The 25,278-nt window shown below is 41.5% G+C and overlaps 1 protein-coding gene across 3 annotated transcripts in view; it reads left to right on the top strand.

Annotated features, from left to right (window-relative positions):
• The window catches only part of tmem108 (transmembrane protein 108), a 57,663-nt gene that overhangs the window by 14,882 nt on the left and 17,503 nt on the right, over positions 1-25,278 (top strand). For 2 of the 3 annotated variants that reach the window (XM_084939634.1, XM_084939635.1), the window contains exon 2: positions 18,695-18,778. In XM_084939634.1, the coding sequence (XP_084795760.1) occupies positions 18,739-18,778 (40 nt within the window). In that variant the 5' untranslated portion in view covers positions 18,695-18,738. Of the gene's footprint in view, positions 1-2,883; positions 3,022-18,694; positions 18,779-25,278 lie in introns of those variants that run through there. The other variant, XM_084939636.1, reaches the window with a different exon arrangement.

The following is a 25,278-nucleotide window of genomic DNA, read 5'->3' as shown; positions in this document are numbered from 1 at the left end:
TTCATGACTGATTTTGTTCCACTTTGTGCTTTTCTCCATTGGCAGTTGTTTTTTGAGGGGGACATTGACATACAAAAAATAAAGCTGTTCCCAATCAGATGCATTTGAGATGGTACTGTATGGTGGATCAAAGTCTGTTGGTTCTTTTCTGTGTTCATAATTCCAACACCACTGGATGAAATGCAGCCCCAAGCTAAGACAAAGCCTCCACTGTGTTTTACAAATAGCTGTAGAAACTCATTGTTGTACCTCTCTCCTGACTTCATCAACATATATAGACAACTACAGATTTCAACCAGATATCTCAAATGTGGATTCATCATTCCATCAGCGCTGTTGCCACTGATTTTCAGTCCAGTTCTTGTATATTATATTGCATATCTGGCATACCTTAAGTTTACTTCCTGTTTCCCTTCTTTAAGATTGGCTTCTTGGAAGCCACCAACTGAGACCATGTCTGATCAGGCTTCAGTGAACAGTAGATGGATCAACTGTATCAAAAATATCAGAAACACGACTTTCTGATATTTTTCTGCTGGAGAAATGACAAGTATTCAGCTAAAAGCTCTTTAGGAATCATTTTGTTGTTGGAAAAACACAATTGTATGCCTGTCAAACTGGCTTTTTATATAGATTCATATAAAGGAATTAGAACAAATTGTGTTTTTCTGAGTAACAAAGTGCCTAAAGATACTATTTAAAATGGGTTATTTGCTAAGTTGTCTTTTATTTGTAGACACATCACTGGTTCATCCCTTGAGTTAGGTACTTTTTTAAAGATCGAGCATTTCATAGGTCCGTGCTAAGCAGCTTTCCAACAAAAATATTCCTCTGAAATGGTCAGGAACAAAACTCTGAGAGACCTTCAGAAAGCCTGGAGAGCTGCTGCCTGAGAACACTTTTAAAATAACAACAAGAAAGTCTGTCTCCTTGGAAGCAAAGTATAAAGAAACGAGGGGCGGCTCAAGACCTTTGCACACTATTGTACAAATAAAATAAACATTAAATTTCACTCACTAAACAAACTAGAGCACAGACTTATTCCTGGAAGTACAGCAAACCGCACAGCAAGTCATGTGACTCATCAGATAATTGGATAAAAATATTTCTAAAAAGTCGCATCCTGTTGAGAGGTCCAATTTAGCGACTTGAATTTTTAGAATAGAAGCCATCTTTCATCCTCTGGCAGCTGGGATAGGCGCCAGTCCTCTCATGACCTTGTATTTTTTAAGATTTTATACAGAGTCATGTAAAAAATTTATCCATTTCAGTATGGGAATGGACTGTCTCCATTTAGATACAGCTTCAAGTGGCCATTCAAGGAACATCTGTTTTTTAAACAACTTGTATATAAACATTTTCTTCCATTTATCTGGGAACGACTTGCAGGAGCAGCAGTCTATCTGGGGGATCACTAAGAGAGATGTAATGTGTGGGACATGCCCAGAACACGTCACCCAGGAGGTGCCCGGGAAGCATCCTTATCAAATGCCCGAACCACCTAAACTGGCTCCTTTTGATGCGGAGGAGTAGTGGCTCTCCTCTGAGCCCCTCTCAGATGACTGAGCTCTTCAGGTAGGTAGTTTAAGGTAGAGGAAGAGGCCAGCCACCCTTCAGAGAAAAATTATTTCCACTGCTTATATCTGTGATCTTGTTCTTTCGGTCACTACCCAGAGCTCATGACCATAGGTGAGGGCAGGAATGCAGATCGGCCAGTAAATTCAGAGCTTTACTTTTAATGCTTGCCTGCCTTTTCACCATCAGCATCACTGCAGCTGTGCTCCCAACCCGTCTGCCAATCTCTCACCCTCTTCTCCCCTTACTGGCGAACAAGATCGTGAGGTACTTAAACTCCCGCACAAACAAATGTGCAGTTAGATAAACTAAGATGGTAAATGTCTTTTTCATTTTTCATTATTTGTTAGTGAAAATAGTCATTTATAGCTCAATTGGAAGAAAGACTGATAAATGGATTGCCCCTCATTGTGTACAGATTTCAGTGAAACCTGTACACGATGATCACCTAATGGGTCTTCACTCAAATTGCAAGGTCAGGATCATGTTTGTCATTTTGTGGGCAGAAATCTGCAAACTGTGATGGATCGTGGATCTGCTCCTTTCCCATGACTGGAGAGAGAGAAAACACCTGCTTGATACTTTGTCAGTTTCTGCCACTTCTAATTTGTCGTTTGCTGCTTTCCTGATTACAGCGCCGGCATCATCGGGCGCTTTCTGCTCAGTGATATTGATCCAAATGTTGTGTCAAACATGTTCCTCTCTGACACCTCCTGCACTGCAACCGGACTCCCACTAGACCAGCATCAGCAGGATCTCACTTTAAAATGTCAACCCTGTCAGGCCTCCAAGCCATCATATCATCTGTCGTCTCTGAGTGAACATCAGCCCAGAGCTGCAGGAGATGTTGATTCAAGTCATTACAGCTGCTCTGCTCGCTCCTGTAGTGGCTGGAAGGGAGAGGTCACCCCTGTGAGGACTCTACGGCGCTCTCAGGGTGTGCCCTTCACGGGCATGTTTGTGTGCTGCAGTACGCACAGTTTTAGTTTTTAATTGCCTTATTAGAGCTTTAGTCTGTTTAGTAAACTGAGCAACCGGGGTGCTCATCCATAAGTAAATTCTCCCGCTTCAGGCCAATTGTCCTGGTCGTGTTGTTGTAGAGTGCATCTGCCTTCGCCTGTCACTCTGAATAACAATGGGTCTAATTGATGCAGTGTCTGTGTGTGTATCAGCATACAGCGAGCCAGACACACTCTACACTAGAAGCTCTTGGAGTTAATCCGTCTCACTAATGGTGGTGGGTGAGGGGGGGAAGGAGGAGGAGGAGAGAGGAGAACAATGCGACATCTTTCCCTCCGTCTCTCTTGCTGTTTGGGCTCCGGACACGTGGTCATCACCCGGCGGGAAATCTGGGGACCTTGGATGTTCTGTACGGATGTTGCTCCTCTTGTTCGCTCGTCCCAGCTGGCTCTCAGCAATCTCTGCTGCACCACTCAAGGAAACGAGGTACAATACACACTCCAACCCCCCTCCATGCCTCCAAAAAACATCCCTACTGCTTTTCGTTCCTGCCATTGTCATGATACAAGAGGTAAAATCAGGAATGTGTGTACAGAGCGTGGAAAGTCCTGGAGATTCTGAGGTGTATGCTCTGCTGTTTCTCCTGAAACTGTGTTTGGGGCCCATTAACTGAGACAGGAAGCGTTGAGACAGAGTGGAAACAATATGAATTTCCTGCTTTGTGATGCAAATTCTTGGGTACAACACGGACTTGCTGTGTCTACTTCACGGACATTCCTAAATGTGCCAAAGGGCCCCGTTTCCTGCCATTCTCCAGACGTAGCTGCTGTGTGGTTCATAGATACTCGCAGTTGGATTATCAGATGATACGTCCACAGGAAAGCGTGAACTCCGCTGCCTATTGTCACATTTTTACTCACTTACATCTTTAAATTCCACGTTACTGAATAGTACTGGATGAAGAGGATTTCCGAGGTTAGTTATTTCCTTTGGTGGTGACATCAGTTTCCTGACTTGCATTCAAGTATCAGTTATGTGGGTTGCAACCCTTAAAAATTCAGCAGTTCGCCATCTGTTAAGCAGCACTGATACCTACATTTATCTTTTGTTTTTTGTCCTCGACCCCCCAGGATGCTGAAATAAGCACACTGTCCCACTCCGCTACATCTTATGTTTATTTGAAGGGATTAAGCATGTTTATGGTATTATTCCCTCTGTGATGGTAGCTACCCTGAGCCTTTTGTTCTGCGTTAAGTAAAATCTAGAGTAGGAAGTGGCTCATACCCTGGAGGCACAACCCTTGGTTAGTCATCTTGCACCGCTGCATTTTTAATCTGCAAGCCTCAAGGCAAATAAAATAGCTTTCATGTTCATGCATGACACTTGGTTAGATGACACGAATCATTTGGACATAGTAACATCAGACCAAATTGTGTCCTTCTTATATATGAGAGCTGGCTTTTAACAACCAATGTTTTCTGCAGAGGTTGTGTGGACGCGAAGACATTTTTTGCTGACGCAGAGGTCGTCGTTTCTTCTGTGGAAGAAGTTTTAAGGCTAGTTTTAAGGCTACAAAGTGTCGACTCCTCGGAAGCGGCGTCACATCAGGGATCTCTGGTGGGAAGCACGTTGACAAATGGTCCTGCTTAATGTCGCAGCAAGTTGTGCTGCAGTGCACAAAAAAGTGTTTCTGCTGTCGCAGGGCCAAACATTTATATCAAAGCTTGTGTTCTTGCCTAAATGCTGATTTTTCTGAGTTACCTGCTTAGTATAAAAGGCTAAGGTGCATTCAGGGAGGCCTTGCGGGAAGCGTGATGTCCACTGGGTAGCCGGAGGATAGATGGCGGCTGACAGCACCCTCGGTGTTGCAGCACTACTGCTGTGTCATGCTATTTTGCTCTGTTGTTGGCTTGTCTGTTTGTCTCAATTTTAAATCTCTGGAGAAGTGTCTGCTGTTATTCAATATGTGGAGCTAAAAATACCCTCTCCCTTAACAATCAGAGCAGAAAACAGATGTTACGGGAAGATGTGATTGGATGTTTTGTCCCACGGAGACTGCTAACCGTTTGTCTGACATATGCAAAAAGTATCTTTATACATCAAAAACAGGCTTTAAAGTCACACCGTGTAAGTTCATAGTTCATTTGTAGACTTTGCTTACTTTGTAAAGTCTTCATTAGTTTGCATTTTTCATCCTCTTTGCCAGTCATTTTACTCTTTTCTGTTGTTAATGTGATACAAATTTAGCATCATACTCAAATTACAATCTCAAACATGTATAGGGAGACCGATCAAAACATGACAGAATAAAAAAAGATAGTATGTCATGGTTTAACGTAGTTGTAAATACTATCATGCTCTACAGAAAATGTAAAAAATTGTACTAGTATATTAATATCACCAGAATGTTATTGATAACAATACAGAAAGTGTTATGTAAACAACATAATAAGTAAAAGTTTAAGCCACCAAAAGCCACAAAATCCCCCAAAATGAGAAAAATGACAAATTTTTAATGTAATATAGGAAATACGGTGAGACACAAGAAATGACTGGATGACAGGTCTTTAGTTTTTAGTCTTAAACCTTTAGAGTTCACGAATCTGGACATATTGTTAGGCACACCATGTTTGCAACAATACTGAAATATTTTGTGGCATTTCACACTATCCCAAACCGATGACAAAATATTCCACGAATCAGTGTTTTCAGATACTGCAATAGTGGCATTTTCCTCAAGAGAACTGCGCTCTCTGGGTATGTTCCCTTTTTCTGATCGTTCTCTGTAAACCCTGGAGACGGCTGTGTGTGGGAAATCCCAGTAGATCAGCAGTTTATGAAATACTCAGACCAGCCCATCTGGCGCCAACAACGACACCACATTCAAAATCACTTAAATCACCTTTTTTTTCCCATTTCTGATGCTCAGTTTGAGCTTCAACAGGTCGTCTCGACCATGTCTACATAAAACTGAGTTGCTGCCATGTGATTGGCTCATTAGATATTTGTCTAAAGGAGCAGTTAAACAGGTGTACCTTTGTAACAAACCTCTTTTGCCTGCTCTTTTGGAACATAAGATTCATGTTCAGTCGAATCGAAATGCCTTGCCACTGGGGATCTTTCGTCTCTATGCCTTGTGCTACTTTTATGTTCAAAGATTCTGATTTTTAAATCTCATTTTCCCTACATGTATTCACCTAAAAGGACATTTCATTTAGCAGACCACATATCGGGCTTTACAAAAGATTCTGCTTTCAATTTTCAACTTCTTTCCAGTGTGGGGATTTTGTCCCTTTCTTCCTTTCATGTGCTGAATTTATTTCAAAAGTTAAGGCAAATATGCAGGATCTTATTCAGAAAGACCGGCTCTTTTCTCGAACAGCCCTAATGTGGATTTTAAAAAGGTGAATATATGTCCATACAAAAATTCTCTCTTGTACGGTTTGAATAAATTCAAAAGATTGTTTCGGTAAAAAGGTCTAACATTGGGAAAAAATACTTTATTCTGCCTCCAGCTGAGTCACTCTGTGTCTACCGACGGGTACCTTTTAAACTATGTGAGCTTGCCCTGAAGGGCAGTTTGGCCAGCAGCTGGTCTGCCATCACCTTCCCTGACAGACAGTGAAGTGTGACAGGTGTTCGACCTGCTGCAGACGAGCTGTCAGATGGAGGACAACCACGTCTCTGGCATTACAGGAAATCTGATGTAGTGCTGAGCTCCACAGTCACGCATACAACCTTGTGCACTCTGACGGATTAGCACTGCCAATCAAAAGTTTTGCATCACTTTCTCTTAGATAAGAAAAGTGAATAGTTCCAAGTAAAACTTAAAGGGTCAAAAATGCAAAATGCTTTTAAATAATAAAGCTGTGACAGGAATGCTGGCTGCTTTATTTCCAGGAGTTAGACCACACCGATCTCCAAATTCACTCATCATTTGGATCTGACACTACAGTCCACTTCAGTTTCTTTTGAACCGCAGGAACTGCATTATTGTAACTAACAGTGATCCTAAGAAACTAAAGTGAATACATCTGCAACCTTTAATTATTGTATCATGCACTGCTGTGATGCTATTGTGGTGATAAAATCTTTTCATAGACAGACACACATATACCAGCGAAAGTGCTTTAAGCTGCCTTTGTGTTAGATCTCAGTGGAGGACCAGGACCCCATCTTCCCAGGATGACTCACCTGGTGACAACAATGCCAGCTTTGCTGTTTGTGCCAGTAAAAATGCTTTCTGAGCTGAACGTACAACAGGCATAGCCTCAAATTAAATTTCTATCCATTTACTGTCTAAGGAGCTTTCCCGGGGAATTCGGGGGACAGTACATGTACTCAAGGGGAAAGCTAATGCTCTCTTGCACTGCTCTTGAGTCAGCCTTTTGTTATGCAAGCAAAGGACCCTGAATTTTCATCTGATTTAGTTTGTAAATCTCCTGTGGTTCTTCCTGTCTGCTTTTTTTTTCTCTTTAGAGCATTTGATACAACATAAGTTTTGACATTTACCTGTAATTTTTCAGCTGTAATAACACTTTGGCTTTTTTTCTTGTGATCTGACATTTGCAGGATAACTGTTAATGCAGAATACCTTTGGGTACACATTATATGCCAATTTTCAACATGTCTTACAAAGTAAAAATGGTATTAAAATGTTTTTTTTAAAGATGCCACCAACTACCTGTTAAGTTGCCACTCAAGCTATTTTTTCTTTAACACATCTTTCAATTTCAACAGTTTAAACGAAAAATTACTATATATATATATATATATATATATATATATATATATATAAGCTCAGTTTGTGCACAGGAGAGCACACAGAGCATACATAAATAAAAATAAAAGTTGTCTCTTCATGTAGATGTTGGATGGAAGTCTTTAAATTATTCCTCATCATTTAAAAATCCCATTTTCCAGCTTCCAGAGTCGGCATTAAAACGCCCTCTTTGCTTCAAGGGACTTAGAGCATGAAGCTCAAGTTTAAAGTAAAGATGAGAGAAGGGAAAGAGCAAGATACTTATTTGGATGAAAGCATGACATGACATTAAAGAAGTGGGAAGCAGAAAGAGATGGGAGATGAACGAGGAGAAAGTGCTTGCAGCTCAGGGTTTATTTTCCCTGATCTTTTACGTTTAGGCCTGTGTTGAAACTGCTGTTGGAGATCGCTTTACAGACGCGTAACCGCCTCTGACGTCTCCCAGCTTCAGGCACTCAGATGGCTGAAGATGTGTGCCGGAGGACACACAGGTAGGAATGTTATCGCCAGCAAATGGCTTGTCTCAGCTGCCGGGGAGGTAAATTTAAAAAAGCTTAAGTCAACAACCACACTCTTTGAATCCAAATAATTGTTTTTCTCCATAATTCTTTAGGATTTAGAGAAATTAAAAGTCTTTGGTTGATTAGCTCTCCCTGCTTATTTTCCAGGTATAAATTTAGACAGTCATTACGAGAAGGATTATGTGCTTGTTATCCGTTACTGTGGCCTCACCGAGTGACACAGGTCCAATAATCAATGTGACAGGGCAGGAGAGACAGATTTTACATATCAGTCTGTCTGCTGACCCGACACGTACAGCCACGCCGTGAGATGTAACGGCCTAGAGAGCACGCTCTGAGACAGAAGGCAAAAAGGAGTCTTTGATCAAATGTTTTTCCTCGAGTGTTTTAGATATGAAAGAGAAAAAGGGCAAAGAGTAGCGTTTTAACTCAGTAAGGCAGCTCTATATGCAGGTGGTTATTCGCTTATTCTCAAAGCAGCCAATCAGACACCTTGTTACTTTTTTATACTAGTCAACCTGACATCCGACCTGTCCCATTTTGTCCTTTCTTATTGTTGAAAAAACCTTTTTCCTTCATTAGTGCAGAACCTCAAAGGAAAGCATGTAGATGAATAAAGAAATGTGATGCAAAGCTTTAAAATTTACTTTAAAAATCCATCTTTAAGAGTTTATTTAGATGTCTTTCATGTCCTTTTTCATGAATATCAATCGGATCATTCACATAATCTCGCGTGTGATTAAATATCTACATGCAAGGAGGTGTGTCACTATTTCCTGTGGGGACTTACTTCATGCATTTCTGTGAGTGTCTGGATTTTGGTCAGACTGAAGCCTCAAACCCCGGATGAAAGTGTCATTATGCATTCAGTAAGTGTGGTGAATTTAACTGTCATCCTAAGCCCTTTTTTTTTTTTTTTTTTGCAGCGATGTTACTTTTTGATTCTCTCACCGGTTGTGACAAGCGTAGCGGGACACGACACGTTGTAGTTTCACGTTACTCTTCATCATCAGTGAGCCGCTCGCAGCAGCAATCAGTCAGTCACTCAGTCGGGGGGGTGGGGGAGTGTGTGGGTCACGTGAGGACAAAAAGAAGAAAGAGAGGAAGAAGAAACGAGCGACAGAGAGAAGGATATTTACGACTCAGACAGTGGCGAGGGTGAGCTGCATCCCAATGTCTGTTCCTTTACTGCCTGGCTCAATAACTCTCAGGAGAGTAGGTATATGCCTGCGCGGAGATTTGCAGGTATTGCAGGTGTCAAGGTCTCCAGGAGTGTGTGTGTCTGAGCACTATAAATAACAAAAAAGCCAAATATCACCCACTGGGGAGATTTTATAGTAGATCAAATCAGCTACTGTGCTATATGCATCATGTTTAGTACACTGAAGTTCTTCGTAATTGACCCTTTTTTTTGCTGTTATGTTATAAACATCCCAAAATCAACCACGCTTTGCACTCCAGAGGGTGTGGTTGATCAAATCAGGCTTTTGTCTGTTGACTCATTTGTATGTAAAGATGTAATATCCAAAAACTTTGGGCACAGAAACGCTGGGGCATCTCTAATAAAGTGTTTCGTCTGCACTGAAGTCTGTCAGGTCTGACTTAATCAAATCCCTCCACTGACAGCGCTCTCAATCATTCCAAGTGCCTTTCAGTCGGCAGTGTCCTTTTTCCAGTGACATAACGAGTCTGTCACAGCTTCTTCCCTGGGGCTCTGTTACCTGTCTCACTCTTTGTACCAAGCCCGACCTTAGGTGTGTGTTACACTGTGTACCGGAGTATGTCAGGTGTTAGCCTTCCCTTAGTTCCCAGCGTGATGCCGTACTGCCTGGGCTGACACCTTCTCTTACAGAATACAGATTATTTAGCTCTATGTGATTTTTCACTTATTTGAGACGTGAGCTCAGGTTGGATTTATGTGAACAAAATGAGAACTTGAGCTGTTCTGTAGACTTGACTGCTTTGAGATTTAAACTTAATTGTCTTTAAGTGTGGAAATGCATGGCGACTTGAGACTTGATCAAAAGTCAAAATTAAACTTAAACCCTGACTTTGACGAATCAGGAAGGAAATTGTTGGTTAGTTTGCTGACTTTGCCTATTGTGGGAATTTTCATGGCTTCCTGTGTAGCTTGGCTATCCAAATAGCACCGATGAGACATTTGGTCAAAGGTGTCCTGATATGTGACAAAAAACAACCCAACTAATTCATCCTCAAATAAACTCGATCCCTCTGTCCTCGCACTCTGTGTGCAAAGGGTCTACAAACAGATTCAGACATACTGATAACAAATACTGCATAGCCATTTACAGTAATCTGATTACTAAAGAATTGATCCACTTGAGTATTTAGTCCTGAAAGATCTAACTCGAGATGTTAGACAAGGACACAGTTTAAAAATGGAAGATTAGGATCTGAGAAGCAATTTGGAGAAATAATTACTTGAAGACTTGAGGCTTCAGGCAGCGTAAGTCCCAAAAACAAAGCAGTGGGACTGTATTGTTGCCGGGCTCATTTGACTTGTTTCCTTGAAGACCAGATTTGAGACTTTGACTTGAGCTGAGCCAAACTTATAAAGATTTACAAACTCATTCACCTTGAGTGATGTGAGCCTTGGCTTACTTGACACCTGAGGTTCTGCCTTGGTGAGATCTTGACTTGCACTCTGCTTATGGCTTCAATAACATAAAAGAGCTTTAGCATTCAATGCTAGATTTGCTTTCACAGAGCTGAGGCTTGGTTTGCGTCACCTCCAGGAGAGTAAAAACATTCCTGAGGTGCACAGGAAGCTGATACTGTGAAACATTCTGCTTATAAATGGACTCTGCGGCAGCTGTACAAATCGGCAGGAATTCTGGTCGACTACCATTTATCTCTTTGTCTGTGTCTCACATGTGTTCACACACCCACAGATAGGGCTCTGGACACAAGTCCTCTGATGAATTGCTTTAGTCATTGGTCCAGGCTGTGTGTGCGTGTGTGTTTGTCTGTGTGTGTGCTGAGTAATGAAGAGGCCGGTGATGTTGTTCTACTCCTCCTCAGTTGCCCCTGAGCACAGGTGCTCAGCTCTTTCTGAGTGGGAGTTCTTCAATTTTCAATTCATTCATCCAGGCGAGAGCTGCAGCGCATTTATTCATTGCTGACGTGAAGCGAGCATGACGCTGACATACTGTGTGTTTGGCACGCATGACAACGAGACACAAGCGCAATAACATCTGTAATAACATACCGACAAAGACACGTTTGTGCTGTGCTGCTTTCTATATTAATGATCATTGACAGGCATGTCATCTTTAATGCTATACTGTCCTTTCAGCTCTCACATATACAGTATGTTAACTTGCAGATGGCTCAGACAAGGATACGAGCTGACAGCTTGCTCACCAAAAACATAAAATCAATGTGCACAATCACGATGCAGCGTTTCTGTTGTTGGGCTTTGTTTTTATTTTAGTTCGTAACTGTTCAAACTACTATCAAGAAATGTTGGGGCTTTACAGCTCTTTATTTATAGCTTAATACTCTTTGGCTTCTGACATCATGATCTTGTCGTGGAGCAGATGGATGTCCAGTACCGTTATATTTTATTAAAGAAAAAAAACAGTAACAGATCTTTTCTGCAATTTAAAAAATAAAGAGTAGTTTATCCAGCAGAGCTGCTCAGACTCTACCATTTGCTGTCTGACAGTGATGCAAAAACAAGCAGTATCTTCACAGTCTGATGGTAAATGTCAAATATACTGCTGAACAACTGGAGAAAACTTCCTCACAAGGCCATAAGACTGCTTGTCAGCCAGCTGTCCAGTTACCTTTGAGCATCTAATAATGGGGAACTATGTATACAGATAGCTGTACTTAGGGACCTAACTGTGTTTGGTGATCCAAAAGATGCTTTTTCTGTAGGTCATAGCACCTGCGTGGCAGAACTGCATAGCGGATGCACCATTTGTGGTAATTTTCACAAAACGAGACGGCCGATGTCTTTCCAAACATGAGAACAACCATCAGAGCAAAACACCAGACCTATTTAAACTGATAAGGAAACAGGAAATGAGAGCAGTGATCTAGATATCTAGAAGCAGGCTACTTTAGTTCTGTGCAGAAAATAGAATTTCTTAAAAAAATGCATACAGCTGATTTTTAAAAGTCCACAAAAGATTAAAAAACAAAAAAAAAAAAAGGAAAATAAATGAATAAATGCCAATGAGAGCTTCTCAAACAAAAAGGGAAGAAACATCTTGTCTCTGGCTTTCTATCCTCAACATGATTCAGATAGTCCAAAAATGTTAGTCTGAGCACCATACATGCATGTTTCTTTTAAAGTTATAACCACGAGACTGGACAGGACGTGGAAGACAATGTGTTGGTAGTTTACCATCAGGCTGAACGACACACTGGGAGCCTAATGTTCTTTTAATGGCTGCTGTGTTACTTTATTGTAAGGAGGGCCTGGAGAGAAGTGAATGTGCTGATTGATAACCTGCACAATCTCCGCTAGCCTTCATGACACAGCACCAGCAACTCATCCTGCCAGGTTCGTCATCCAGAGCCATGACTGGCAGCGCTCATGCACAGCACAGCACAGTGACTCGGCAGTACGGCAGTGCATTCAGGGATCGAAGGATTGAAAAAGATACCTGGAAATCAGCTCCTTCTGCTGCTTGTATTCAATTTGGGCCTGTTGTTGCCTCCAATCAATACTTGTAATTATTCAGTTGTTGTGCGTATAAAGGCTGGATAATTACGTTTTCAAAGTCCCAGTGGTAAGCCAGTCTCTCGTTTTTTAGTCACTGCCACTGTTATTTTTTTTAAACTTCTCACTGATGAATAATAGTTTTATAACAGAACTTGTAATCGCTAATCAGCTTGCACAGTCAGGCTTGAACTCGTGCGAATGCTGGCACGTAGATGGTCATTTTGGTGCCAGTGTGGCATCATCACTTTTGGATTGAAAAGAGCACAAAAAAGAAAGCAAAGAATTTATTTAATGCAAAACGAAACAGCATAATTGTTTCATTAGTATCTTTAGTGTTATTACCAGATTTAGCAGAGCAATCTGTTCCATTACTGTGTTACAGAAAAATGTAATTACAGTAACACTCAATAAGGCGTTACTCCCATCACTGCTCCTCAGGCGCAGCCACAGTCTCTGCTGGGGCAATGCAGGAAACACGTGAATTCGGCTATCAGGAGCAGTTTGCTGATTTCCATCAAAGGGTAAAACAGCATCAAAGGGAAAAGGGACGCCTTCTGACTGGGCATGTCCCCTGGGATGCCTTGGAAGGGCAGGGTGGAGGGGAAGTTGATTTTGCACGACTTAAGATGGAGCTAAACCCGCTGAGATCACACCGAGGAGGTTTGACGCAATGAATTGTACACTGATGTAACCAGACTTTTACATTTTACAACAATGATGCTATCTATCTATCTATCTATCTATCTATCTATCTATCTATCTATCTATCTATCTATCTGTGAATGTCTTTTTAAGAGGTAGGATCTGATTAAGGTGGCAGTAGTGTTGCTGCTTCAGTTGTCAGTATTCCAGGTCTGTATTTTGCTGCTTGCACTTTTTCAATTACTCTCAAACCACAGCTTCCACATTTTGTGTTTGTATCTCTTTCCTGAGCAGAAGCTGTGTGAAAGCTCCCTGCAGTTCACAACAAAGAGATAACCCAAACCGTGAGGGTGTAGCATCAAAACTGGAGGGACAAAAAAGGCATCAGTTAGAAGAGTTGTGATTGGAAGTCCTGTTATCAGTTGTCTGAGAGAGCCCAACAGTGTGGTTCACACCATCATCATCCCACACTTCCCTCCCTCCCTCCCTCTCCTCCTCCTCATCCCTCCCTCCTCGTGTTGTGGAAAAGCTGCCAGGCTGCAGCCACTGTGGGCAAGCAGCCAGCCTGCTATCACAGCCCCTATACATAACCGCAGAATCGAGGGAAGTCCAAAATTAAAAGCATTGTTATCCCTGCGGCTGGTGGCCACAGTGCAACGGAGTGACAGGTTTATTTCATTGTGCCGTCTCGGGTGACCTTGGCTTTGGCCTCTAGTCTGTACCCCCTCCAGACACACTATTCAGACCTGGCCCTGTCAGCAGGGCTGCAAGCACAAAGCAGAGTCCCAGAGACAAGCAGGTTGCTACTGGATTTCTCATTCTACCTGTGGTGAGTGAGAATTTCCAAATATGACTCTTTTAACATGTTTCCCAATTGTGTTCGAGCCAAAAAATGTCCTTGTGAATGAATTTCAATATAATCTACCATTAGGGTTGCTATGGTGATGGCTGTGTGCATGTCAGTTGCCATGCAACTTTTTTCCCTCTTCAGAGGAAGCACATAGCTAGGTGGCTATGTGCAAAGATCCCAGTGTATATCAGTGAATTGTTTTTGTTGATTTGCTTTTTATTTGCTGAGAGCTGGACAAAGATTGTATGTTTCCCCCAATTTCACCAGTTTAGGACACTGGGTTTTTAAACTGGGAATGGATGTTGCTTATCGGATGCACATGGAGAGGCATTTTTCATAAACCGATGAAAACACGCTTCACATCAAGGTCCCTACTTGCAGTACTTACAAGGAGTTAGGACCCTAAAGTGTGTTGTTAGCAATGCGACAACGAGCAGGGGAAGACGCAGACACTAAATACAAGAGGAGATCAGGACTGAGAGGAAACAGCTGGGAGACACAGCTGACGCTGATTACACAGACGAGACAGGGAGAACACAAAACGGAACACACCGACCTTCAAAGTAAAACAGGGAGCACACGAAGAGGTAGACTGGAAAAGGAGAGAGAGAGAGAAAACAAGTCTGGAGAAAACAAGATGGTACAAGAACTCACATCACCATAAAAACAGATACACATAGAGGGCAGAGACACGAAGGGAAATGCAAAAAACTAAACAACCTACGAAAACCATAGAATGAATAATAAAATAACAAAATACAAAAACACAAGAAAACTAAGAACGCTGGGTCAAAATGACCCAGGACCATGACAATATGTCAAGTGAGGATTAGGTTAATTTTCAGCCGTTTTGCAACCAGTGGAGTCACCACCTGTTAGAAAAAGTCCAGGCTTTAAGGCTCTTCTCCACTGTCTTCGCTTTTTAGACCCCAGAATGTACATCCATCCTTTATGTACAGTTTGTGGCTTTCAGTATTGCTTTAAGTAAAAATACAAAAATAAGATACAGAGTTGGGTTTGGACTGGTCCAATGACATGACACAGCAGAAAGCGCTACTTGTAGCTATGTTCTCTGTGCCAAACCTTTCTGCATACCCACATTACAAATCTAATCTATGATGTGCCTACAGTTGTTGCAAGCCATTTTGTAACCCACCTCCATCCCAGCCACTTCTTTCATGCAGAAACTCACTGACCAAAATCATGGCTGTTGTCACTGATTGCTGCTCTAGTTTGCCCCATTATTTGGTTCTTGAATTATTTAAAGAGTGATTTAAACCCGACATGCTTTCTTAAGCATACTGTATTCTGCAAACAGATGTTTTTTGTTTTTTTGCTTGCATTTGTGACTTACAGCTACCCTGCAATCCCTTCTAATCCCAGCTGCAAAGAAGTCTGAGGTAGTGATATTGAATCCAGGTTGGTGAACGAGTGTTAAGCATCAAATCTGTCAACAGCTCCCAATGAACCTCTCATCCTGTCTGGGATTTTTGGCAGTGCCGTGACCTTGACTGTCATGCGCTATTATCTTTTACCTGCTGGTGTGCACAGAGCTGAACCATGAGCCAGCTCCACAACAGGAGGCCAGAAGAGCTGAATCGCATTTCAAGTCACTAGTATACATGAAACACCACCTGGCATTATCTTGTCTCCTCCATCCGCCTACCCATAGCTTCACTACTTGTGCCTTGCAAGTTAAGGATCACCTATATGAGTCTGCACCGGTTTGGCAGCACTGATGAAGCGTAATTAATGTAGAGAGGCTCAGCTGCTGTCTTTGCACCTTTCCATTGAGCTCATTAGGCCGGGAACGTGACGCTAACAAATTAAAGCACATGAGGGAGCTATGGTGGTGAGATGCTATCATCTCAGCATCCTCATGGTTAGGGATGGGTATCGTTTAGGTTTTATCCGATACCGGTGCCAAACCGGTACTTTTGAAACGGTGCCGGTGCTTAAACAGTGCTCAAACCGGTGCTTAAAGAATGGAGAACACAAAATTGGTCCAAAAACCTCTCATGTTCAGCTGTTTTTTTGTAAAAAGATAACAATGTTAGCCTTTTCTGCAGCTATGGGGCATATATGGTATCGCTCTTGGCTGGAAGCAGTGCTTAAACAATGGAAAAAACACAAACTTTGTCCAAAAACCTCTCATGTTTAACTGTTTTCCACTTTTTCTTTGGTCATTTTAGCCTTTTTGGCCAGGGTGAAGGGAGTATCTGCCATCAAACAAGAAGACAGCCGCATGTAGCTATGATGATGTTTGCTAGTTCACCTTACATGCATTAATGTAATAACGTGGTTAGCCTACTCAACGTAAATTACACACGAACAACATTAAGCTACTCACGCAGAGAAGAACGGCTGCTGCTGCCATCAAATACGGTGCATTTCTCGGCTTTTAAAAAAAAACGCTATGCATCGCCAGGTGTTTCATCAGATTCGAGGTGTTAGCTACTTTGCACAGTATCAGCTTAAAGCACTTGTTGCAGGCTGCTGAGTTTGCATCTTTTGCTGTGAAGTACAGCCAGACTTTGACCGCTTTGCCTTGGGCATTTTTAATCTGTAGCTCTGCTCTAAAAGAACGTACGTACCTGGACCCGCCTACTATCCTCGGAAACGTAAAATGATTGGCTAGAATCTAAAGTGTATCACAGCTCAGGAAAAAAAAGCACCGAAATAAAGCACCGAAATGTGCGCTGCTTTTCGGTCTGGTTACTACCGTTTATGTCAGAACCGGTGCCATCATGGCACCGGATACCGGTACCCATCCCTACTCATGGTCATATGAAAGTGAAGATGGGTTTGGGACTGTTGTAGCTAGTTCCATTTCTTCATACGTGTATATCTGAAAAACTCATTTTCTGCTGCTTCTGCTGTTTCTACTACTGTATTCTTGCAGCCCATTACAACCAAGCTCATATCATTATAGTCAAAGCTGTGAATTAAGAGCAGTGAAGCAGCGAGTGTCTCTGTTTTCATTTTCTAAACATTGCGAAAGAGAGCAAAATTGAGAGTCTATGTCATCTAATGATGTGTCACGATAGCCTGTTTAGTTGCGTATTTTATTATGTTCTTTTTACCCGTTGTTTTAGTCTATGTTTGTCTTTTGTAACATGGAAATAGAGCCGGGAGAATTACAGTTTTGCAGTTGTTTTCCTTGTTTGTAATTAGATAGAAGCTTGTCTCCATTATTTCGTGTTTATGACTTCCCCTTGTTAAATTTAACAAGTTACATTTTCCTGCCACGTTTTGTGTCTGGCAGTTGTACCTGCAGGAGCTACTCTTAATCCTCCAGTCTCTTAACAGTACTGGAGTACTAATGCTAAGTGTGTATGTTTTACAATATATATTTATTTTTTGATCCCACATATAGGCTCTATTTAAAACTTTAGCCATACTGCTCCAGCCATTGATTTCTCTTGTTTAGGATTGTTTCTGTAAATGTTGTGCCTGCTAATGTTTAGCTAACACTAGCAGGCTTGGTTAGCAAGCTGTGTCCATCTATACAGGTGCATCACATCTGCTAACTGACGCTAGTTAAAACACTAATCAAATAAAACTGAAGCACAGACTTCTTAAACAGTCTGTTAGCAACAGTGACTACAAGGTAAACCATGCTATTTGTCAGATAATTGCATTAAAAAGACTCAAAATGACACCAACAAACACAGTTAAGATATTACACCTGCTAGCTGTTTGCTAGCCTAGCAGACAGCTAGCAGCACCCGGCTGTCAATCAATATAAGCATCCTTCTAACAACACAGCTGTAATGCAATTTAAATATTTGAATGTCATATAATATATTACAAAAACCATCCATCTATGTATCTATTATTTTATGTATCTGTTGCTTCCTTACCTGTTACTTAACAGTCTTTTTAATAAATTATAAAATTGTTTAAGGTTGCATTCAGATTTATGGTCTCTACTAGTTTACAAGCATTAAAATGTTCTCCAGTGACAGCGATAAACTGGATGACTCAGATGTAATGTGTTGTCTCTTTTCATTTCTCTGAGTGGGACTACATTTATGGGAAATAAAGTGTGCTTTTGTTATCCGTCCCTCTTATCTCACACGTCTCCCACAGAAGCACAGGTTGCCCGCAAGCAGAGCCCTAAACCTGGAGGGGGCATATCCACAAAAGGAGGCAAACATGAACACACGCACACTCCTCCGGGGGTGAATGGAGATATGTGTGTGTATATGGCCTTTTATTTAGCAGAAGGCCATCAGTGAGTCATTCTCCTAAAGAGCGCCCTTGGGTACTGGTCTCGCTGACACACACGCAGTGGCTGTCTCAGAGCAAGGCTCACTGGTCAATGTTTAATGCCCCATAATTGGTTTTACTGACCAGCACAGCCTGCAGGATGCCAATGCTGATTTGAAGCCCGACCATTGAGGCTGACCACCACTGCAGTCCTACCTGGATTTGTGAAATATGTAATTCATTTGCTCTCACAGGTGTAACTGCTGGGTGGCAGTCATTACAAGGATTAAGCTGTCAAGGTTAAGCTGGACGATGTTATCTGCGATCTCGTCCTTTTCCCTGTCTGTTCTGCTAAAAGCTATCCATACATAGTCACGGCTTATCACACTGGCGTTTAACGATCATTTAAATGCGAGTTGATATCCAAGCCCTGAGTTTCATCTCACCTTGCTTTCTTTTTGCTGTGTTTCTCTCAGAGAACCATGAGCACTGTGGAGGAGGAGCCGGATCACATGATACCATGAAGACAAGCCTACAGGTCCTGCGCTGCCAGCTGCTGAGTGAGTAAAGCCTGTGGGGGGTTAAAAGGGAGGCCCAGCAAGCCAGTCGACGTTTCACATGCAAAACAGAAAGATTGGTTGGTTTTGAAGAAAGCAACCATTTTTTAAATTATTCTAAAATATTCCGGTTATTTATTTGCAGCTTTATCATGCCTGATTTATATGGAGCATTAACATAGAAACATAGAGGTGAAGATAAAATGAAAGCAAAAAATGGTTTGGAGTCAAGCATTAACCTAGAGGACTGAAAAATTAAGTCATTTTAAAGCTGCACTTGCTTGAGTGGGCACTAGAGGCTCTCCCTATAGACTCCCAATGTTAACATTTTCAATGGACATTGAATGTTCACAAAAAGACTAATTTATTGAAAGTGTATCAAAGCTTTACGGCCTCTATTAAGTACAGATGGGTATAGCCACTAGCTCTCTGCTCAGTCACATCACCGCTCAAGTGACTGAATTTGACTTCTTCACTATATTTTTGCTTTTAAAACCTTTTTAATTAAAATAGCATTCAAAATATTATTTTGAATATTTATATCCTACCACCAAGTAGCATACAAAAATCAGAAGGTCACTCTCAGACTTCTCTGGTCTGCATGTCGAAGCATCCTTGAGCGAGATACTCAATCCTGAGTTGTTGGTTGGCAATTTATGCAAATGCTTGATGTCTGTATATGTGTGAGCAGCTGAGTTTGGCTCATAGTCCAAAAGCACTTTGCATGCTCAGTAAGAGTGGAAAAGCATTATACAAGAAGCAGTCCAGTCCACTAATTAACATGTATTCATTTCTGTGTAATGGCCCTATATAGTCTGGAGTCTGGTGTTAGCTGATAACTTCACCACCACTTCACCCTATCATCCAAATGTGGACTTGTGGACAATGTAGCAAATGCGAATTTACAAAATAAAAATCCTTAAAACTCTAATTCACTAACCAACAGTTAATGTCAAGGGGGCTACCATCTTTGATATACAGTTTATATATATGCTGCTATTCCCAAATTGGTTATATTGGAGTGTTCAGAGAAAATCTACGTTTTCCAGATGTTAGCTGTTGTAATGTGGTAATTACCAGAATGCAGCTTTCTTTATCGCTTGCCAGTGAATTATTCCAGTGTTTTCATAATTTCTCTAACTTTAAGTCTTGCATCTCTTGGCAACTTATCTTCTAAAAGAAAAGAAAATTATTTATATAAATTCCTCTATAGCTGAAGGCCATTCCGTCAGGGATCCCCTGTTTGTGGACATCAGATGCTGTACATACAGTGCTGGATCCCCTTAGTTATTGTCATAGTTTAGGTCCGTGCTGTTTTAAATTCACAGGATAGAATCAAGGCCCGGTGTACAAAGTTCTGGCAGGCTACCGCCGCAGAATGTCACATGAATATGGAACATGTTGGTCACACTGAAACCCACCAGGCTCCAGGACTGTTAGCTGAAAGGGCTGATGATATCTGGTATTCACCCCCAAGCTCCACCTCAGGGCACTGGAGCCCAAGGCTGTCTGACAAGTCTTCCTCAATCCCTCAGAAGTGATAAACTTGGACTAGACCGCTGTGAGCTGAGTGCTTTAAGCTGGTGCAGAGGTGGAGGGAGGTCACCCTGCAGCCGTTTAACCTGAAAAGGAGAAGTTTGAGTTGAAGTTGTCGTCTAGGTTTGTGTGGATTTTATTTTTGAATTTGTCCTGGTAAATCTAAAGCTCAGTTTGCTGTCATGCATTCAGTTGGAGATCGAGTCCAGCCCTGAATTTCCTCGGGCGCATTACTTTTCCATTAGTTTCCCCAATCAAGTGTGCAGAGACGAGAGACCCACTTGTATCTGTTTCTCATTTCTCTCTCTGGATGAGCCATCTGCTAGAGACAGATGTGCCTTAACATCTCAAGGCTGCAGGCATGAACAGGGATGCTTCAGATAGAGAAGAACTGGGACAGATGATCCCATATTATAACGGTACAGTGAGTGTCGGAGAAGAAAGTTTTATCAGCACTACTTACTATGACCATGTTGTACTGAAAGAACACATATGACACAACTGAGACTCACAATTTGTTATAGAAAATTTAGTTTTTGCCTCCAAAGCTAGAATAAATAAAAATTTGAAAAGGCCAGTTGGAGCAACGTGTAAATGAGTACACAGGGCTTGAGAAATCTTCCCATCTGACTTCTTCTTGTCTTGTATTTTTGAAATGTGCTGTTGGGTACTTTGTCATCTTTATAAAGCCACTATCAAAGTGAATATGCCAAAATTCTCTCAAAGACGCTGTCAGCGTCTGTGACTCTGTGTAATTGCAGATTTGCTGCTCAGCGCTCCGCCCAGATTCCAGACAACTTCCTGTTTAATCTCTCGTCTTCCTGTCAGGTGCGGTGCTGCTGTCACACTCGACGAAGCTAAATCATTATCCCAGTAAACAGCAAAAGGACCCTTTGTTGTTCTTGTTTTCGCATTCTCTCTCCACCAGATTCTCAGATAAACACGTCCCCGTTCAAAGCTGCTGTAAGCTGACAAACAATTCAAATTCAAACAGGAAGCCATTATTCTGTTACCCAAGCTTTGCCGCTTATCTCTGAGCCCACATCTGCAGACCTCCCTGTTCCGCCTCTCCACCGCCCTGCCCATATCGAAGCCTTCTCCGGGACCGTCCCACAGGTCCCAGAGGATGTGCCTCATCTATCTGCTGGCACACACCCAGAAGCAAACCAAAGGAATTTGTCTCTTTGTGCTACTGTAAAGATGCCACTTTATTTATACGCATGCATATGTCGTTCCAAAATGAAGAATATTGGGATTTTTCTTGTTTTCCAAGTCACGAGCGAGATTAGCAGTTGTAGCAATAAAAACGGCTTCCCAGCAGTACAGTTGAAAGGCCCTTTCACACAGATTCAAACTGACAAGCTAATTCAATGCTCATACTAAGTTTGAGCTTCTATTGTGAGTCACAGAAATGTTAATTCTAAAATGAGTGGCTTTCCTGATTAACTGAGCAGCTTTAGGCACATGATTCCTCTCATGGCATGTGCCTTTTTTTTTGCCTTTGTGTGAAAGTAAGTATCTTGCGGATACAAAGGAGGGCTGCAGAACAAAAAAAAACATTTTGAAAACGTCTCAGTGTAACTCTGAATAGAAGTACCATACATATTAAAGGGCAGAAGGAGGTGTAACGGCAGCAGGAGGTGGACTGCAGCATTATTAGGGGCAAATAGATGCAGTAAAAGGATATTAGCATTTAGTGAGTATATCAGCATTTTTTCTCCTTTGGAATTTTATATACTGTGGCGGTTTGTTTTTCTAAAATACCTCCTTGTACTCTGTTTCACTGATTGCAATCTGGTTCCCAGTACAACCCCAATTTCATCTGTCTGCTGAGCCGCTCCACTCATTTATGAAACAGACTTCAGATCGATTTTGATCTTAAGCTTGTCTCCGAGGGGCCTTATTATGTTGATTTCCAGCTCGACTTTGTTATTCTTGGGCTACTCCACTATCAGCGCTTTGCATAATTCACAGTTCATCCTTTTATAGCCAACTTACTTCTGATTGGCTGCCCCTCGTAAACAAAGCTGGTGGGTGGAGCATCTGTACTTACACCCGGAGCTGTGCGTGTGAGATGGCTATATTAGGGATGTCATCTCTCACTGGGATTATGGAAATAATCTTATCTTATTTGATCCAAGTGATTTCCTGCCAGTTATTACGTGTGGTTTGAAGCCTCTGGTGAACTTTCATGACTTGTATATGCGCTAACGAACCTCTTTTCATTGGTTTGTTTGTTATTTGATGTTTTTGCTTGCTTTTCACTTTTTGATGGATGGCAATTCTCGACTAAACCATGATTTGTGAAGGCATTTTGTCATATGGTAGAATCACAACACGAGTCCAGTCATTTATGAGAAATTCAAGATTTACTAAGATTTAATTCAATTCTATTCAATTTTATTTCAGTTTTCTTTATACTGCGCCAAATCACAACAACAGTTGCCTCAAGGAGCTTTCTATTGTAAGGTGCACCCTACAATAATACATACAGAGAAAAACCCAACAATCATATGACCCCCTATGAGCAAGCACTTTGGCGACAGTGGGAAGGAAAAACTCCCTTTTAACAGGAAGAAACCTCCGGCAGAACCAGGCTCAGGGAGGGGCGGGGCCATCTGCTGCGACCGGTTGGGGCGAGAGAAGGAAGACAGGATAAAGACATGCTGTGGAAGAGAGACAGAGATTAATAAGAAGTGTGATTCAGCAGAGAGGTCTATTAACACATAGTGAGTGAGAAAGAAGAAAATACTCAATGCATCATGGGAATCCCCCAGCAGCAAACACCTATTGCTGCATAACTAAGGGAGGATTCAGGGTCACCTGATCCAGACCTAACTATATGCTTTAGCAATACTCATCACAGCTTTTTTATGCTTATTGTCTTCTATTAATATAATGTAAGCACACTTTTGGGAATGATCTTTACTTTTCTTACAACATTTCTGTGAATCTATTCTCAATTCTGGAGCTTTCGGCCACTTTTTAACTCCAACTTATTAAACTTCAGAGGCGGCCACTTGGTCAAATTCAAAAGAAGTAATCACAGAGGAGCTGGGGTGTGAAACTTCTTCATAGTTTTAGACTCTATTTTATTATTTTTTATTTGTTTTTTTATTATTACCAACTATATTAATGCAGATATTGGTGGTATCGTAAGTACAGTAACCAATGATAGCAGCTGTAGTGGCACACATTGAAGTAGTACCACAGCAGGCCTACTAGAAACTGTTACAGAAGTGCAGTGGGTCCACTGAAGTCAGTCGGGGCTGATGGCTCGCTGTCCAGGCGAGATAATTCAATCTTAGCAGCAGTTAGTCAGACAGCTCTCGGCTGATAAAGGGTTTTGTCTGCCTGAAGCTGATGGATCCGATCTGTTTCTGTGGTTCTGTGACAGCACATCAAAGCTTTAAATTAAAGGCTTTGACTACCTTTAACAAAACTTCTCTTAAGCTTTATGATTACTTTGATTCGGCTCTGTCAGCTTTTATTCCTCAAAAGTTGAGATATGGACTGATTTTATACTGGGGGAGACGAGCCGTGCTGTGTGTGTGCTGGCGTGGTGTGATATGGGCTCATTGGTATTCTGATGAGAGCTGCAGATAAAGCCATCTTCGTTTGCCCCAGAGGATTGAAGGGGAATCCCATAGAGGGCTGTCTGCTACCGTGGAGTGGTTTTTATTAGCATAAATGAGGCTAAATATGATCCACGGAGGGTCGGCTGGGCGGTTAGGAGGACATCTTTAATTATGGGCTGTGGTTTAGTGATTTGGAGCTTCTAAACCAGCGGTTAGGCATGTTTATCCCATTAGACTACGAGACATAGTGGACATACAGTAATTCCCTTTAGTTCTTGTACATTTGCATATCAGACATTTTGGTTAATGATTTTATTCAGTGAGATCACAAAGAAACAATCTGCTTGTGGATTTATGGTTGTTAATGCAGCACGGACATTATTTCTGACTAACAACACTTTAAAAAAAACCCTTGCTGCACCTCTTATAAAGAAAGAGAGATCTCAACCTTTAGTCACTCTTTAGGACACGGAGGTTGTAATAAACTTACTTCATTTACATGTATTAAAAAAACCATTTGAATACAAAAAACAACGGCTCTCTTTTTGTTGCTTGTTCAGCTTGATTGTAAAGAACTTGTGATTCCAAGGGAATTGTTCACAAGCGGGTGAAAGTACCAAAAATTGGTACCAATACTTTTTTCTCGTCACTTTTTGTGACTTTCCCTGTGGTTTAGCCTGTTGTTCCTGAGGTGGAACAGGCCATCTACTAATTGGAAAGTTGGCTGTTCTGTCCCAGAGTGCTCCAGGCTCTCCATGCCTAATTATCCTTGGGCAAGATACTGAACCCTGCTGCTTTCCGATGCATTCATCAGAGTATGAATGTGTGGATGACAGAAAAAAGTGCTTGTGAGGCATGTTATATAAAGTGCTTTAAATTGTTCGAGTAGAGAAGCGTTATTCAGCAAAGAACTAGCCCATTTACCACTTTTTCAATAAAGTCTAATCAAGACTAATTATCTAGTCTAATCTAGTCTAGTCTAATTATGCTCAATCAACTGTAGAAGTCGACTTTAGAATCTGAAATTGCTCTGAAGTTGTTGTTTTTTTTTGTTTCTTTGTTTGTTTTTGTAAATAAAAATAGGTTAACAGATGTGTGGATAGTGTGCAATAGTGCAAGTAATTCTATTTGTTCCAGTCACAGAGCTCCCACCCATTGCCCCCAAAAGCTTGTCAGTTATGATGGCTTAGAGTTTAGAATAGGTTGCCTACTATTAGGAAGGTTCGCAGTTCAATCCCCCCAAATTCTGTGTTAACCTGTTGAACCCCAAAGGATCTACTGCATCAAATTTTCCAAGCCAGGAAAAACTCCTTTATACTTTTCTGTGTTTTATCCTCAGTTAGTTTGACAGAATGGCCTCTGCTTGCACTGCTCATGAAGTCTCACAAG

Source organism: Perissodus microlepis, chromosome 9 (genome assembly GCF_051167445.1).
Source record: "Perissodus microlepis isolate ML-2025 ecotype Zambia chromosome 9, ASM5116744v1, whole genome shotgun sequence".
In the NCBI taxonomy this organism is placed as follows: Eukaryota; Metazoa; Chordata; class Actinopteri; order Cichliformes; family Cichlidae; genus Perissodus; species Perissodus microlepis.
Note: the sequence above shows the minus strand (reverse complement) of the source record. Positions and strands in the feature narration are given on the sequence as shown.